Source organism: Paramormyrops kingsleyae, chromosome 23 (assembly GCF_048594095.1).
Source record: "Paramormyrops kingsleyae isolate MSU_618 chromosome 23, PKINGS_0.4, whole genome shotgun sequence".
Classification (NCBI taxonomy): domain Eukaryota; kingdom Metazoa; phylum Chordata; class Actinopteri; order Osteoglossiformes; family Mormyridae; genus Paramormyrops; species Paramormyrops kingsleyae.
In genome coordinates, this window is record NC_132819.1 from 10,789,236 (window position 1) to 10,802,758 (window position 13,523).

The window sequence follows — 13,523 nt, forward strand, 5'->3', positions numbered from 1 at the left end:
CCGCCTGAAAAAATGTTGTCTTGGGTGCCCTGCCCAGGTTGGCACTTTCAATCGCTCAGTTGATTTTCTCCAGTGGGGGGGGGGGGGGGATTTTGGGGTCCTTACAAAGAGCTGGGCCCCCCTGAATCTGTAATGGTATCCATGCCCCTCTGACGCCACTGATTACCAACATTAAATACAGCGATAATAATAATAATAATAATACTGTACTCCCTTACTAAAATGAAAGAGATCCTGATGTTTTAGCCTAATTCTCAAGAGGCGATACAGGGCTCTGGACAGTGACCATTTAGTAGTGTTTTGAGAGGATTTTTGGAGACAATGTGACAAAATTTTATAACTAGGTCTTTCAACTGATTGGTGAATTCCTCCAGAAAATCAAATTGAGTGTTTTGTTAATTTTATTTTGATGACAACAAACTGTATGTCATTGCAGGATTGGATAACGGAAGCTGACTTTTCAGCAGTATATAGACATCAACATTAATTAAGCCCGATAAGCAGATTAGTAGTAGAGGCTGGGACGAATATTCGACGTCATCGACGATGTCGATTTATAAAAATCCGTCGACGTAAAATTTTAGTGTCGATGCGTTGTGTAAAACTACGTAAATGTTTTGTAACTGCAAGTGATAAGCTGAAGGTATTGTAAGGGAAAGTACTTTATCCCCTCAGTAGCACGTTAACGCTGTCCTTTTAAGGATCGCACAGTAAAACAGTCTGCTAATAACTGAACTTTACTGTCCACCTGATGATCTCTTATGTGTCCATTTTTGTTTCAGCTTTAGTTTATGATAAAACAACACTGATTCCAACAAGCCCAAGGCACACGGACACATACTGGCATCATTAATCAATGTAGAATTAACCCATACATAGTTGATTAATGATGGCAAACCATAGTCTGATACCTATTTGATTATAACTGACATCAGTGGCAAACTGATATCCAAGATTCAGAGTGTGGTTGTTAACCTTATTTATTTTTTCTTCAAACACACTTTTTTATTTAACAAAATATGGAAATGACATCACTGCATCAAGTAACCTATATTGTAAAAGTTGACATTTTTAAAGAGAATAAATGCAGTGTGTTGATATTGAAACATTTTGGAACTAAGAATCAATAAGATCCAAATTTGATGAGCAGAATGGGAATCAGATTTAAAATCAATAAAATCATTGTCATCATAACAATGCAGTTTGGGGACGATTTTGCACAGGATTTCATCTACCTGTGTCTGGTTCACAAGTATTCTTGCTTTCGCTTGACCCTTTCGTGACAAAGAAACAAACTTTGGCATTTATTTCGATACAGTTAAGAGAGGTAAAAAGACACGCAACGCAACTCATTCATAAGTGGTGCACCTAAGTTTTGTGCTGGTGTTAGTAAAATATTCAGTTAGGAGTGCCGGCATTACCAGTAGAGAAGGTTAGTCTGGATCCCTGTGATATGGCAAAGAAAAAATATCATGTTATCAAGGGATGACAGAGCAAAGAAAATCAAGCTTTTTACTCCCCTCAAAGGATGAAGGAAAAACGATAAACAAACCGTTACACATTTTGCAGTGTAATATATAGTACCTGTACGCAACCTGTAATGAGAATTTTATTCGTTAAAAAATATCTTAGCCTATTGTGGGGTACTCACCTGCTGTACTGGGCCCCACTGGGCTGGCAGATTTCAGCCTGTCAGTTGACGCACAGTTTGAAACTTATGAATGATTTATTTGTGGAATTTTCCAATTTTTTGTAATTTTTTGACCTACGGATAACTTAAACGACAGTTACCACAATCACAGGGTAAATAATGTTGTTACAATAGCCATCTTCTATGCTGCCGCGGTGCAAGGGTACAATGCGTGGCTTGTGACTCATCACCTAAGACTCTGTTTGCTCGCAGTGTTCATGAGGGAGCACAAGATATCAATCTTGAATCATGGTTTCAGTTTTCACAATGTTCCATTTTTGTTGGATGCCAGTAAAACGGGGCTTCTGTTACTGTAAAGCTCTTGGTCACCCATCGGGTTGCACCATATATTGTTTCAGCATCGTCATTGTGATGTGCACATGCACAGTAATGACATCACATTTGTTAGCACTGCTTTATGATGTACACATGCGCAGTAATGACATCACATTTGTCAGCACTGCTTTGTGTCTGTTGACACAACTCGCAGCAGCATCACTAATTTATTTGACACACACTATTGGTAGATAAATGAAGTACAACCAGATAGAACTTATTTATGTCTTTTTTTTTGTTTTATAAATATCGCAGTATTTACAGTATTTGTGGAAATTTCACATATTGCAGTGTGATATTGTGCAGCCCTAGTGACACGATATTTGACTGTCTGCCTGCTGATTTTTTTGTGAGTTATGGAGATTGTAGTAGGGCTGCCGTGGTGTAGCACAGCGACGCCTGAAGAGGAAACGTACAGGTGCTGTTCTGGGTTGTGGACTGCCAGAGTAGGCAAAACTACCATGTTGTCTATTCATGTTTATTAACCTGCTATTAGTATGGAGAAATTTTTTATATCTTTCGCCCTTGTTGTTACTAAATACACTCATTATTAAAGCCATAAAGTTGTCTGCCTGCGACCTTAGAATCTGCATTGAATAAGTGTTTGAGAAAATGTTTAGATTAGGTAAAATCCGGGAGTATTCTATATTGATTGACGGTACCAGTGTGTTCGTGCGCGTCGGACTTGCTGGGACGTGTTATTACAGTAAAATAACACTGAAATGAAAACGGAAACTAATTTTAAAAATTAACTGACATAAAAACTAAAACTATATTTACCAAAAAAATTGGGTCAGGCTTTAATCAGTAACAAGTTCTGCCACCCACCAATGTCTTTTTACCTTGTTTAACCACAATATTTCCTCTTTTAAAAGATGTTGTAGCTGCTAAGCTGTCCCTTTGTGGGCAGTGGTGGCTTGATGGTTAGGGAGGCACACTTGTAATTGAAAGATTGCAGGTTCGAATCCCCGACCAGCAAGGCACCACTGAGGTACCCTGAGCAAGGTATCGCCCCCAAGCACTGCTCCCCGGGGTGCTGAATTAGCTGCCCCCTGCTATGTCACATTGTCACATATAGTTTAAATGCAGAGGACACATTTCATTGTTGTATCCTGTGGAGTGTCAACAACTGATCACTAAATTCTTTCTTCACCGCAACTTTATTTACTGCTTCCATGATTTACCAAAACAACAGCATGTGGTGCTCCATGTGTGTGCTTAACTGAATTAAATAAGCATAAAGGTACACCGAATTTATACAAAATACTAACTTTTGGGCCTCACAATACGCTTCTCATTAATTATTAAGGCATACTACTAATTTTGGGGGAAAATAACGTCCGTGTACTGCTGAAAACCGGCGTCCATTATCTAAAGCCCTGCACTGACACCTTTATTGTGAAATAATTGACAAATGACAAATGTATCTTATCAAATAAACTTAAGTTACTTAAGTTAAATGGTCAGGGTTAGATTTTCTGGAGGGAAATTAATTGTTTAGATTAATTGACCAATCGGTAAAATAGTTGATAGATTAAACCATAGAAAAATAGTCATTAGTGCCTCGATTGTAGTATTCGTAAGTCTTTTTGTATCGATTTTGTTTGTATGTGATTATTTCTTAATTTTTTGCCAACCTATGGTTTCTCATTATTTCCTTCAAAAACCACTTGATTGAAAAACCAGAAATATTAGCTGAATTCACCCTCAGTTCTGGCCTGGCTGCTGAGTTCCTTAATCTGACCTTGTCCGTCTTTCCCCTGCGAAGTCGGAATCGGCTCCCGGCGCAACACGATGCGGAGTGACGGAGGCAGTTCTGAGGACGGCACACCATCTGTGAAGCAGAAGGGCAAGTTTTCCATTGGCAAGATCTTTAAGCCCTGGAAGTGGAAGAAGAAGAAGACTAGCGAGAAATTCAGAGAAACTTCAGAAGGTAGCCATTTTATTCTTTTGCTCTTTTGAATTATCTTTTGTTGTTAATTCAGTCCATTGATTTAGATTCAGCTGAATATGCATATGCATTAGATTCCAAACTATCACTGTCACAGTGGTTTTACTCCCAGTTAATTGTGCAGTTCTAAGCACCATACAGCTTGCTAGGAAGTATGATCTGTCATTTTCTGGTTAAGTTGTTTATTCTTGTATTTTTGTTCCATAGTTCTGGAGAGGCAGTTGTCAGTAAGAATGACAAGGCAGGAACTGATTGACAGAAAGCTGCTGAAAGAGGTCCCAGAGAATGGTACGAGATCCTAATTAAAAGAGATTCAGACAGGATGGCAGAGGAGCTGATCTTGGAACTGAGACTTACATCGTTGTGGGTCACAGAAAAAGGCAGCCAAGGGGCCCCACCCCCCAGATCTATGTACCCTCACCTTACCTTTTCTTATGTCTTCTGTTTATGACCTAGAGAGCAGCACGGAAAAAGGCCCCAAAAACCCCCATGTGAAGAACGGTCACACCCCGTCTAGGGATAGTGTACAAGGACCAGAACGGAAACGACTACCCTCTGAGACAAATGTAAAGGTCAAGCCCAACTGGTTGCCTCGGGGGGAAGACCAAAAAGGGCATATTCCATCTGACAGAGACCGGCAGCATATCCAGCCAGATGAGAAAGATCCCAGGAAGAGGAAGGAAGAAAGAGAATCAAGAGATATCAGGGACAGGAGAGAGGACAGAGAATCAAGGGATCCTAGAGAAAAACGAGAGGACAGAGAATCAAGAGATCCCAGAGAGAAGCGAGAGGACAGAGAATCAAGAGATCCCAGAGAAAAGCGAGAGGACAGAGAATCAAGGGATCCCAGAGAGAAGCGAGAGGACAGAGAATCAAGAGATCCCAGAGAAAAGCGAGAGGACAGAGAATCAAGAGATCCCAGAGAAAAACGAGAGGACAGAGAATCAAGAGATCCCAGAGAAAAGCGAGAGGACAGAGAATCAAGAGATCCCAGAGAAAAGCGAGAGGACAGAGAATCAAGAGATCCCAGAGAAAAGCGAGAGGACAGAGAATCAAGAGATCCCAGAGAAAAGCGAGAGGACAGAGAATCAAGAGATCCCAGAGAAAAGCGAGAGGACAGAGAATCAAGGGATCCCAGAGAAAAACGAGAGGACAGAGAATCAAGGGATCCCAGAGAGAAGCGAGAGGACAGAGAATCAAGAGATCAGAGGGATAGGAAAGAAGAGAGGGAAGCAAGAGAACCAAGGGATGGAAGAGAAGATAGGGAATCAATGCATTCTAGGGACAGGAATGAGGATGAAGAAGTAAGGAAAGACACAAAAGACAAACGAGAAGTGAGAGATCCCAGAGACAAGAAGGAGGAACTGAGAGATTCAAGAAAACCTAAGGATAAAAGAGAGGAGAAAGAACAAAGGGACCAGAGGGAAGACAGGGAGCAAAGAGTGGAGCAAGAATATAGAGAGCAGAAAGACGGAAGATCTGGCATTGGCCCTGCAGAACGGGACCAAAAGCTGCATACAGATGTGAAGCCACGTACAGGACGGCCCCACTCTGAAATGGAGGGCAGGTTCAACCTGCCAAGGGCTGTGCTGGAAGAAGCACCACGCGCCCGTCCTCTCTCAGAGGCAGACACTCTGACCAGGGGCTGCTCAGGTAAGACATCAGGGAGACTCCACTCTGATAGGCTGCAACAGTAAAAGCAACTATGTGCCCCCAGTTTAAAATCACACAGACACGCACACACACAGACACACACACACACAGACGTGCACATACACACACACAGACGCGCACACACACACTCAGAGATGCACACACACAGACACACGCACACACACGTAAACATGGGGGGGGGTGGAGGGTTGGACTACTCTATTATCAGCCATCCCGATATTTTGTAATATTTTGTAAATAAATATTACATATTACCTTTTCTTTACTATTTTCCTGTCCTATGGAAGATGCAAATAAACAATGTAATTTACTGGTTTGTATGTTGATTCATATAAACATTTACATGATATGAAGTAATATTTGTACCTTACCTCACAGCTGGTGCTTTTTGGGATGATATCTCAGTCAGCTGGCTCATTGAGAGGCCATCCCAGAAACCCTGCTGTATTGGATGGGTGGATGGATGGATGGATGGATGGATGGATGGGTGGATGGGTGCGTCTGGGGTAAATGCCCGTAGCAGACAAGGTGCCTGCTGGAGGTCTGCCTAAGAACAGCACTGCCCCAGTATCCAGACTAGAGGCTCCTGAGCCAAGAGTCTAGCTGAGGAAAATCAGGAAACGTAGATAATCAGACTGGAGTGTTTATAAATGACTCAAGGAGTTACTGCTCTTTTGTCAAAATTTGCACAACTTTCCTGGTTCAAAAAGATTTTACTCCCCACTTCATGTGCTACAATACTGATGGAATATCACACAATCTGTCTGTTTTGTTGATCAATATCGTGCTTTAATCTGAGCCTTTGAGGAAGTAATATACAGGGTGAGTGTCCTGATTCATCAGTGATGTAATGGCATGTGTTATAAGCCAGCTGAAATGCCACATCTGTTGATGTGTTCTAATAGTAAGAGTTTAATGAGACATCAGCATTTGTCCTGCCAAACATCTAGTTTGGTTTTTGAACAGCCAAAGCAGTATTTGTGTGCATTCCAAAAGCCGTGTGTGTCTATGAATTTACACAGATGATCCTCCTTGTTCTATAGAGTTCAATGCCAGCCGCCAAATCCTGGATGCCAAGTTGCCTCGGGACACACTGAAGGAGCCTTTGCCCAGACAAGCCCTCATGCCTCCCAAAAGACTGATGAATTCTTCCCCCCCACAGTCAAGTGACCCACCTGCACAGTCCCCTGGGGGCAGCATCAGCCCCACCTCCACTGTGGCCCCCATCCTGCCCTTGAGTCCTACGGGCACTAAGCCTGCCCTACTGCCTAACCCTCCCCTCTGCTCTGACACGACGCCTTCCTGCTCTGAAATCCTCCCGTCCCCGACTGGGGACGTCTCCCACATGCTGCCTCCCGCACGAGCGCTTGATACAGCTACTCCCTCCTTGCCTTCCTCGGCACCCCTGCCAGCCAAGCAGCCACCCGTCCCCCCACCTAAGCCCTCCCACCGGAACAGCATGCCCATCTTCTTAGGTGAGTGTGTGCCCAGGAAGTCCCCAGACCACTGTTCCTGGTCTGATGGTGCCCACCCCCATGTGGTGACTGTATGAGCATCTGGTAGCATGGCCCCACCTTTAACCTGCTGCTTTTGCCATCATCCCTTGGATGGAGACCTATGTGGGCTTGTCCCAGTCACCACGTTGGTGGGTATTGGCTAGGGTTGGGCAGTATGGCACATTATTTCATCTTGATATATTTTCTTTACATCAAACAATACTGATAATTATCACAATATAATTCAAGTCATTATTTCTTTATGTCGATTATCCATTTTTGCTTAAAATTCCCATAGAATTGCCCTTAAATACATTCAAAACCATGAAAAAAGGCAACAGATTGAATGACCTGCAAACTTAAATCTGATTTTAATAAATAAATCATATAGGGCGTAACTCTAAAATGCCAAACGTACGTCTTGTTGCTAGGTGCTAGGTTTTTTTCTCTGACTGCCTGGCTGTTTGTTCTAGCGAACAGGTTTGACTAGGGCTGGGCGATATGCCCTGAACACATAATTTCAGTGATTTTTCACGGTATTGCTATTTATCACAATACTCCAAAATTCTAATGTAGGAAACAGTAAAATATGACGGGTGATTTTCAGCTTTTCTGAACCGGATGGCTAAATAGTTTTATTAAATGTTATGGAGCATGTGACAGGTATATGGATAAATTACGTCAATAACTGACTCATACCTTGATGGAGTTTGTGTAAAAATAGTGCATTGCAACTAGAAGAAAACAAGTGCTTAGGCTATGATAGTCACGTTATTGATGATGATGATATAATCATGATATAACATTTTATCGATATATTGCCCAGCCTTAGTGTCAGTAGTTTGGGTCTTTGAGCTTGGCCCAGAAGTTCTACCTTTGGCCCAGACTGGAGGGACGCATGGAGGAGCTCCCATCTTCATGACCTACAGTCCCTTCCATTTATTGTCACAGACAAAGTCTTGAGTTGTTATGGTGCTAAATCCGGGCCAATAGTTTTTTTAAGTTGGAAAAAAAAGAATTGAAACCGAAAGTTCAACATTAAATATTAAAAAACACAGCTATGTATTCAAACTAAAAATGTGTAGTGGAAGTCTTTCTGTTTAAATATAATTTTGATTTGATTCTGGATCATTTTTGAATAAATGTTTTATTTAAATTTTTCACTTTGTTATATATTTTGATATTTATTATTTTTTCAACTGAGATTTTTTGTTTTCTGATTTAGATCTTTTTTTTTTTTCTCATTTTCAAGTCTTTTGTATTCCTCCTCAGATGTCCTCTCCATTCCAGTGCTCGTTACTTTGTAACGCGGTGGTGTATGACAATTCACTTTCCTTTGTATTCCTCCTCAGATGCCCCACCAGACAGCACTATCCTGCAGCCGTCCGCCAGGGCCCCGGCACCCACGCCCCCCAAGAGGACGACTCCAGTCCGTAGCTCCCTCGTGGTCCAGCCTGCGTCTGCTGTGTCGGCGGAGGATGCAAAGGGAGATGCTCAGTCCCAGAATCCTGCTGTCATCTCCTCTGTGCTGCCCACTCATATACCTCCATCTCCTCCCCGGTCTCGTCTCAGTGCAGCTCCTGTCTCAAGCCCTATTTCTAAAACTGGCCCTGCCCTAATTTCTGTCTCCACCCCAGACCAATCATCTGGCTCTGCTCCTGACCCTCTTCCCCCCACTGGTCAGCCTCCTGACCCTGTCCCAGTGTCTGTCCCACAACCTGCCCAGAGTGAAGCCCCCCTGCCTAAAACTGGCCCTGCACGAGTGCCTGTCCCAAAGCCTGTCCCAAAGCCTGTCCCAGTGCCTGTCCCAATGCCTGTCCCAGTCCCACGTATCCTGCCCAACCCCAGCCCTGTCTATGTTACTGCCCCCAGCACTGACTTTGCCAGTATCTCTCAGTCCATGCCTAGTCCCTTTACCCCAGAGAACCCACCCAGTCCCACAACTGAACCACCCAGCCAGCCGCCTCTGCACATCCGCATTCAGCAAGCACTGATCCATCCTGGCCCAACAGAGCTGAATGCAGGCAAGCCTGGAAGGGCCCACTCTCTGCTGTTTGACGCGACTCCAGACATTCAGCCTGGCCCTGGGGGTCGTGTGTCCTTTCTGCCCGTCACCTTGGAGCCCATCCGCCTGTAAGTCACATAGAAACCTCAGGCATGCGCATATGATGTGGTTGATAATGTCCCGTACAAATATACGAGGTCCAGCACACACAAAAAAACAAAACTAACCCTATAGCTTGGGAACAAAGAGGTCTGATCTGTCAGTGTCACAAGGCTCAGCTCAGTCGCTTCACTCGGTGCAAGTGGACACATCTTCAAATATTCAAAAATATTCTTACCATCGTCCCGAAAATGTCGGATTGCAAAAGTAAATAAGTTTCTTGTTAAGTTGAAGAAATATGCGACAGAAACTTTTCAGTAATTGACTGAGGCTTAAAATTAAGACTGCAGGTCTTGTGCACATGTTTTTGAATGGCACAAATGATTTTCGGAAGCATGAAAACGATGATTGCCCAAACCGTCTACATACAACTGTGACAATATTGACAAAAGTGCGAGATGTGATTCGAAAAGACTGACGGTTGGGAGTTTGAGCAGTAGCTGAGGATGACAGTTTGGATTTACTCTGAACATTGGCTGTGTGTCAACTCAGAAGGGCACTGTTTTGAAGAACATCGTAGTTGATTTTCAGAATTTGTGAAATAGAACAAGTTACAGGCACTGTCTTGTTTTTTTTGTGTCAGACCTCGTAGTTAGTGTGACACACAAGAGCTGAAAGAGAAATGTATTTGATTAGTCCTTGGATAATGTCTATTGATTCTGAGTCCTTGGATAATGTCCATTGATTCTGAGTCCTTGGATAATGTCCATTGATTCTGAGTCCTTGGATAATGTCCATTGATTCTGAGTCCTTGGATAATGTCCATTGATTCTGAGTCCTTGGATAATGTCCATTGATTCTCTGTATTTGATTCTGAGTCCTTGCATAATGTCCATGTTTCTCTGTCTCGGCATCCCAGGCCTGAGGATGATGACTTTGATGAGAGTGAGCAGATGTCAGAGTGGGGGCTCGGGCCGCGGAGTCGCCATGGGCTGGTGGTGGACCCTGGTGTGGCCGCTATCCCTGAAGACTCCGACAGCGAAGATGAGGGACCAGTGTGCTACAGGAGTGAGGAGGAAGATGATGAGGAAGATGATGAGGAAGACGATACCACATCAAGTAGGTACTTCTGGTATTCTGAGGAGCAAAGAGGGCAAAAAACGCGAATACGGATCCATGCAGTTTTAACCAATCACTTTAATTGTCTCTTTATATTCCCTGAATAGTCTTATTAGGTTCTTGCTTTGTTGAAGTTGTTGTGTAGCTCCTGCTCCAATCCTGCTTACACCTGTACCTGGACATTCACTGCACAGCCTAGCTGCACTTATGCCTAGTTGACTTGTTGACAGCCATATGTTTGTAATGTGCAATTTGCCTCACTCGTCCATCACTTTGAATGTCTTTCACAATGGAAATCTCAAACTTTGTCCCAGGCAGGATGGGACTGGTAGAAGTAGCTGAAGTCCCATACAGGCCTCTGACTGGCCATGGTTTTTAAGGGAATAACTATTGCTCTTGGTTGACTTTGCCCCTCTTTGGTAGTATTGGTGACATTTAGCACAAGGACCAGTCAGGGACAGGAGGACTGGCTCCCAGTATGATGAGACGGATGCCTGTGGAGTGTGAATGATGAAACGTATGGGTCTGATCTGTGTGTTTGTCTGCAACAGGTGCCTTGGCCAGCAAGGTGAAGCGCAAAGACACCATGGCCCTCAAGCTGGGTGGGAGGTTGGCTGGCATGGAGGCGGAGCCTGAGATGGGGCGGGGCTCCGACGATGTATCCTGGAGCAGCAGGGAGCAGTGGGAGGCTTTGCGCATGCAGATTGGCAGTGCGCTAACACGGTACGGGGGTGTTGCTGCACTCAGACAAGCATAGAGAGCTATGCCCATGGCACTGTGCCTGTAACATCGTGGCCATAACGACTTGCCCATACTGCGGTACCCGTAACACTATCCCTGTAAGTTTATGCCCATAAGGCTGTACTCGTAATACTATACCTGTAATGCCGTGCCCATAGCACATAAGTGTGCCTGTAACACTGTATCCGTAGTGCTATACCTGTAAAACTGTGCCTGTAACACTGTATCCATAGCGCTATTCCTGTAGAAGTGTGCCTGTAACACTGTATCCATAGCGCTATTCCTGTAGAAGTGTGCCTGTAACACTGTATCCATAGCGCTATTCCTGTAGAAGTGTGCCTGTAACACCGTATTCGTAGTGCTATACCTGTAGTTCCATTCCTGTAACAATGTGCCCTTAGTGCTATACTGTACCTGTGACGCCGTGCCCATTGAGCTATATCTGTAACAGCTTACCTGTAAAACCATGCTTGTATTGCCATGCTGATGCCCTACTGACTGTGTTACAGGAGGCTGAGCCAGAGACCTACCGCACAGGAGCTGGAGCAGAGGAACATCCTGCAGAGTAAGTCTCACTCTCCTCTCCTTACCGGCTGCTCTCTCAGTCTCTCTGTCTTTCTGCTCCTCCTTTCTTTCTTGCACTTCACCCTTTATTCTTCAGTCTGCCTTCTAAGTTGACTGCTTTGACCTTTTGCTTTCTGAGTTGCTCCTTCTGTCTGGCTTGTGGAGTAGACTCCTGCATTGCTTAAGCAGGGCTGTAGACTACGGAGCCCTGCATCTCAGATATACCATGTACTGAATGTTGGCAGCTGTTTGGTTTTACAGCTAAAAATGAGGAAACTCGGCGAGCAGAGAGAAGCGAGATCAAACGAAGACTGACCGGGAAGGTGAGACGCAGCTAATGCTGACTACTGACCCTAACACTAACCGGCACTAACCCATAACTCTCACTGACCCTAACCTTAACCCACACTGACCCTTACCCTCATTGTCCCTAAGCCTAACCCACACTGACCCAAAACTCTCACTGACCTTAACACTAATCCGCACTGACCCTAAGCCTAACCCTCACTGACCCTAACACTAATCCGCACTGACCCTAAGCCTAACCCACACTGACCCATAACTCTCACTGACCCTAACACTAATCCGCACTGACCCTAAGCCTAACCCACACTGACCCATAACTCTCACTGACCCTAACCTTAACCCACACTGACCCTTACCCTCATTGTCCCTAAGCCTAACCCACACTGACCCAAAACTCTCACTGACCTTAACACTAATCCGCACTGACCCTAAGCCTAACCCTCACTGACCCTAACACTAATCCGCACTGACCCTAAGCCTAACCCACACTGACCCATAACTCTCACTGACCCTAACACTAATCCGCACTGACCCTAAGCCTAACCCACACTGACCCATAACTCTCACTGACCCTAACCTTAACCCACACTGACCCTTGCCGTTATTGTCCCTAAGCCTAACCACACTGACCCTAACACTAATCCACACTGACCCTAAGCCTAACCCATACTAACCCATAACTCTCACTGACCCTAACCCTAACCCACACTGACCCTTACCGTTATTGTCCCTAAGCCTAACCCACACTGACCCATAACTCTCACTGACACTAACCCTAACCTGCACTCACCCATTTGCCTGCCTCATGGGCTTCACCTGCTCGTCCTCCTTCCAGCTCATCCACAGGCCCACAGTAGCGGAGCTGCAGGCCAGGAAGATTCTGCGCTTCCATGAGTACGTTGAGTGCACTAGTGCCCACGACTATGACCGGCGTGCGGATAAGCCCTGGACGAGGCTCACGCCTGCTGACAAGGTGGGCATCTCCACCCATGTTTGTTTGCTTTTCAGCTTTCAAACAAGACGGGCGAGTGTGGGGGTGGCCACCAGGGCATCTGCATGGTTATGGATGTTCCTAAGAGGAACAAAAGCCACCGGGCTCAATAACCAGGTCGGGACTCACTACAGACTCTGCTGCTCGTGTGTGACTGATTCCTTGTGTCCCACAGGCTGCCATCCGAAAGGAGCTCAATGATTTCAAGAGCCTTGAGATGGATGTCCACGAGGACAGCAGGAAATACACAAGGTGATCACTTGGGGTGAAACATACTGTGACTTCCTCTGGATCAGTGTTTCTCAACCCAGTCCTCAGCGAACCCCAGCCAGTCCACGTTTTTGCTCCCTCCCAGCTCCCAGCGCACCTGTACCAGCTATTCGGTGTTCCTGCTTGGCTGGGGGCTGGGAGGGAGCAAAATCGTGGACTGGCTGGGGTTAGCTGAGGACTGGGTTGAGAAACACTGCTCTGGATGATTACTGTGTCGGATTGCCATGTGCTGTCAGGCAGTAATTGGTATTGACAATGTTTTCCTTCCCCCATCCCTATTC

The 13,523-nt window shown here is 44.9% G+C and overlaps 1 protein-coding gene across 4 annotated transcripts in view; it reads left to right on the plus strand.

Moving 5' to 3' along the window:
- The window catches only part of LOC111839740 (phosphatase and actin regulator 4B-like), a 32,386-nt gene that overhangs the window by 16,983 nt on the left and 1,880 nt on the right, over positions 1 to 13,523 (plus strand). For 2 of the 4 annotated variants that reach the window (XM_072705362.1, XM_072705360.1), the window contains 11 exons: positions 3,795 to 3,959; positions 4,185 to 4,265; positions 4,434 to 5,630; positions 6,695 to 7,126; positions 8,500 to 9,280; positions 10,171 to 10,370; positions 10,922 to 11,093; positions 11,621 to 11,676; positions 11,937 to 11,998; positions 12,817 to 12,954; positions 13,148 to 13,224. In XM_072705362.1, the coding sequence (XP_072561463.1) occupies positions 3,795 to 3,959; positions 4,185 to 4,265; positions 4,434 to 5,630; positions 6,695 to 7,126; positions 8,500 to 9,280; positions 10,171 to 10,370; positions 10,922 to 11,093; positions 11,621 to 11,676; positions 11,937 to 11,998; positions 12,817 to 12,954; positions 13,148 to 13,224 (3,361 nt within the window). Of the gene's footprint in view, positions 1 to 3,790; positions 3,960 to 4,184; positions 4,266 to 4,433; positions 5,631 to 6,694; positions 7,127 to 8,499; positions 9,281 to 10,170; positions 10,371 to 10,921; positions 11,094 to 11,620; positions 11,677 to 11,936; positions 11,999 to 12,816; positions 12,955 to 13,147; positions 13,225 to 13,523 lie in introns of all 4 variants that reach the window. The other 2 variants (XM_072705361.1, XM_072705359.1) reach the window with 1 other exon arrangement.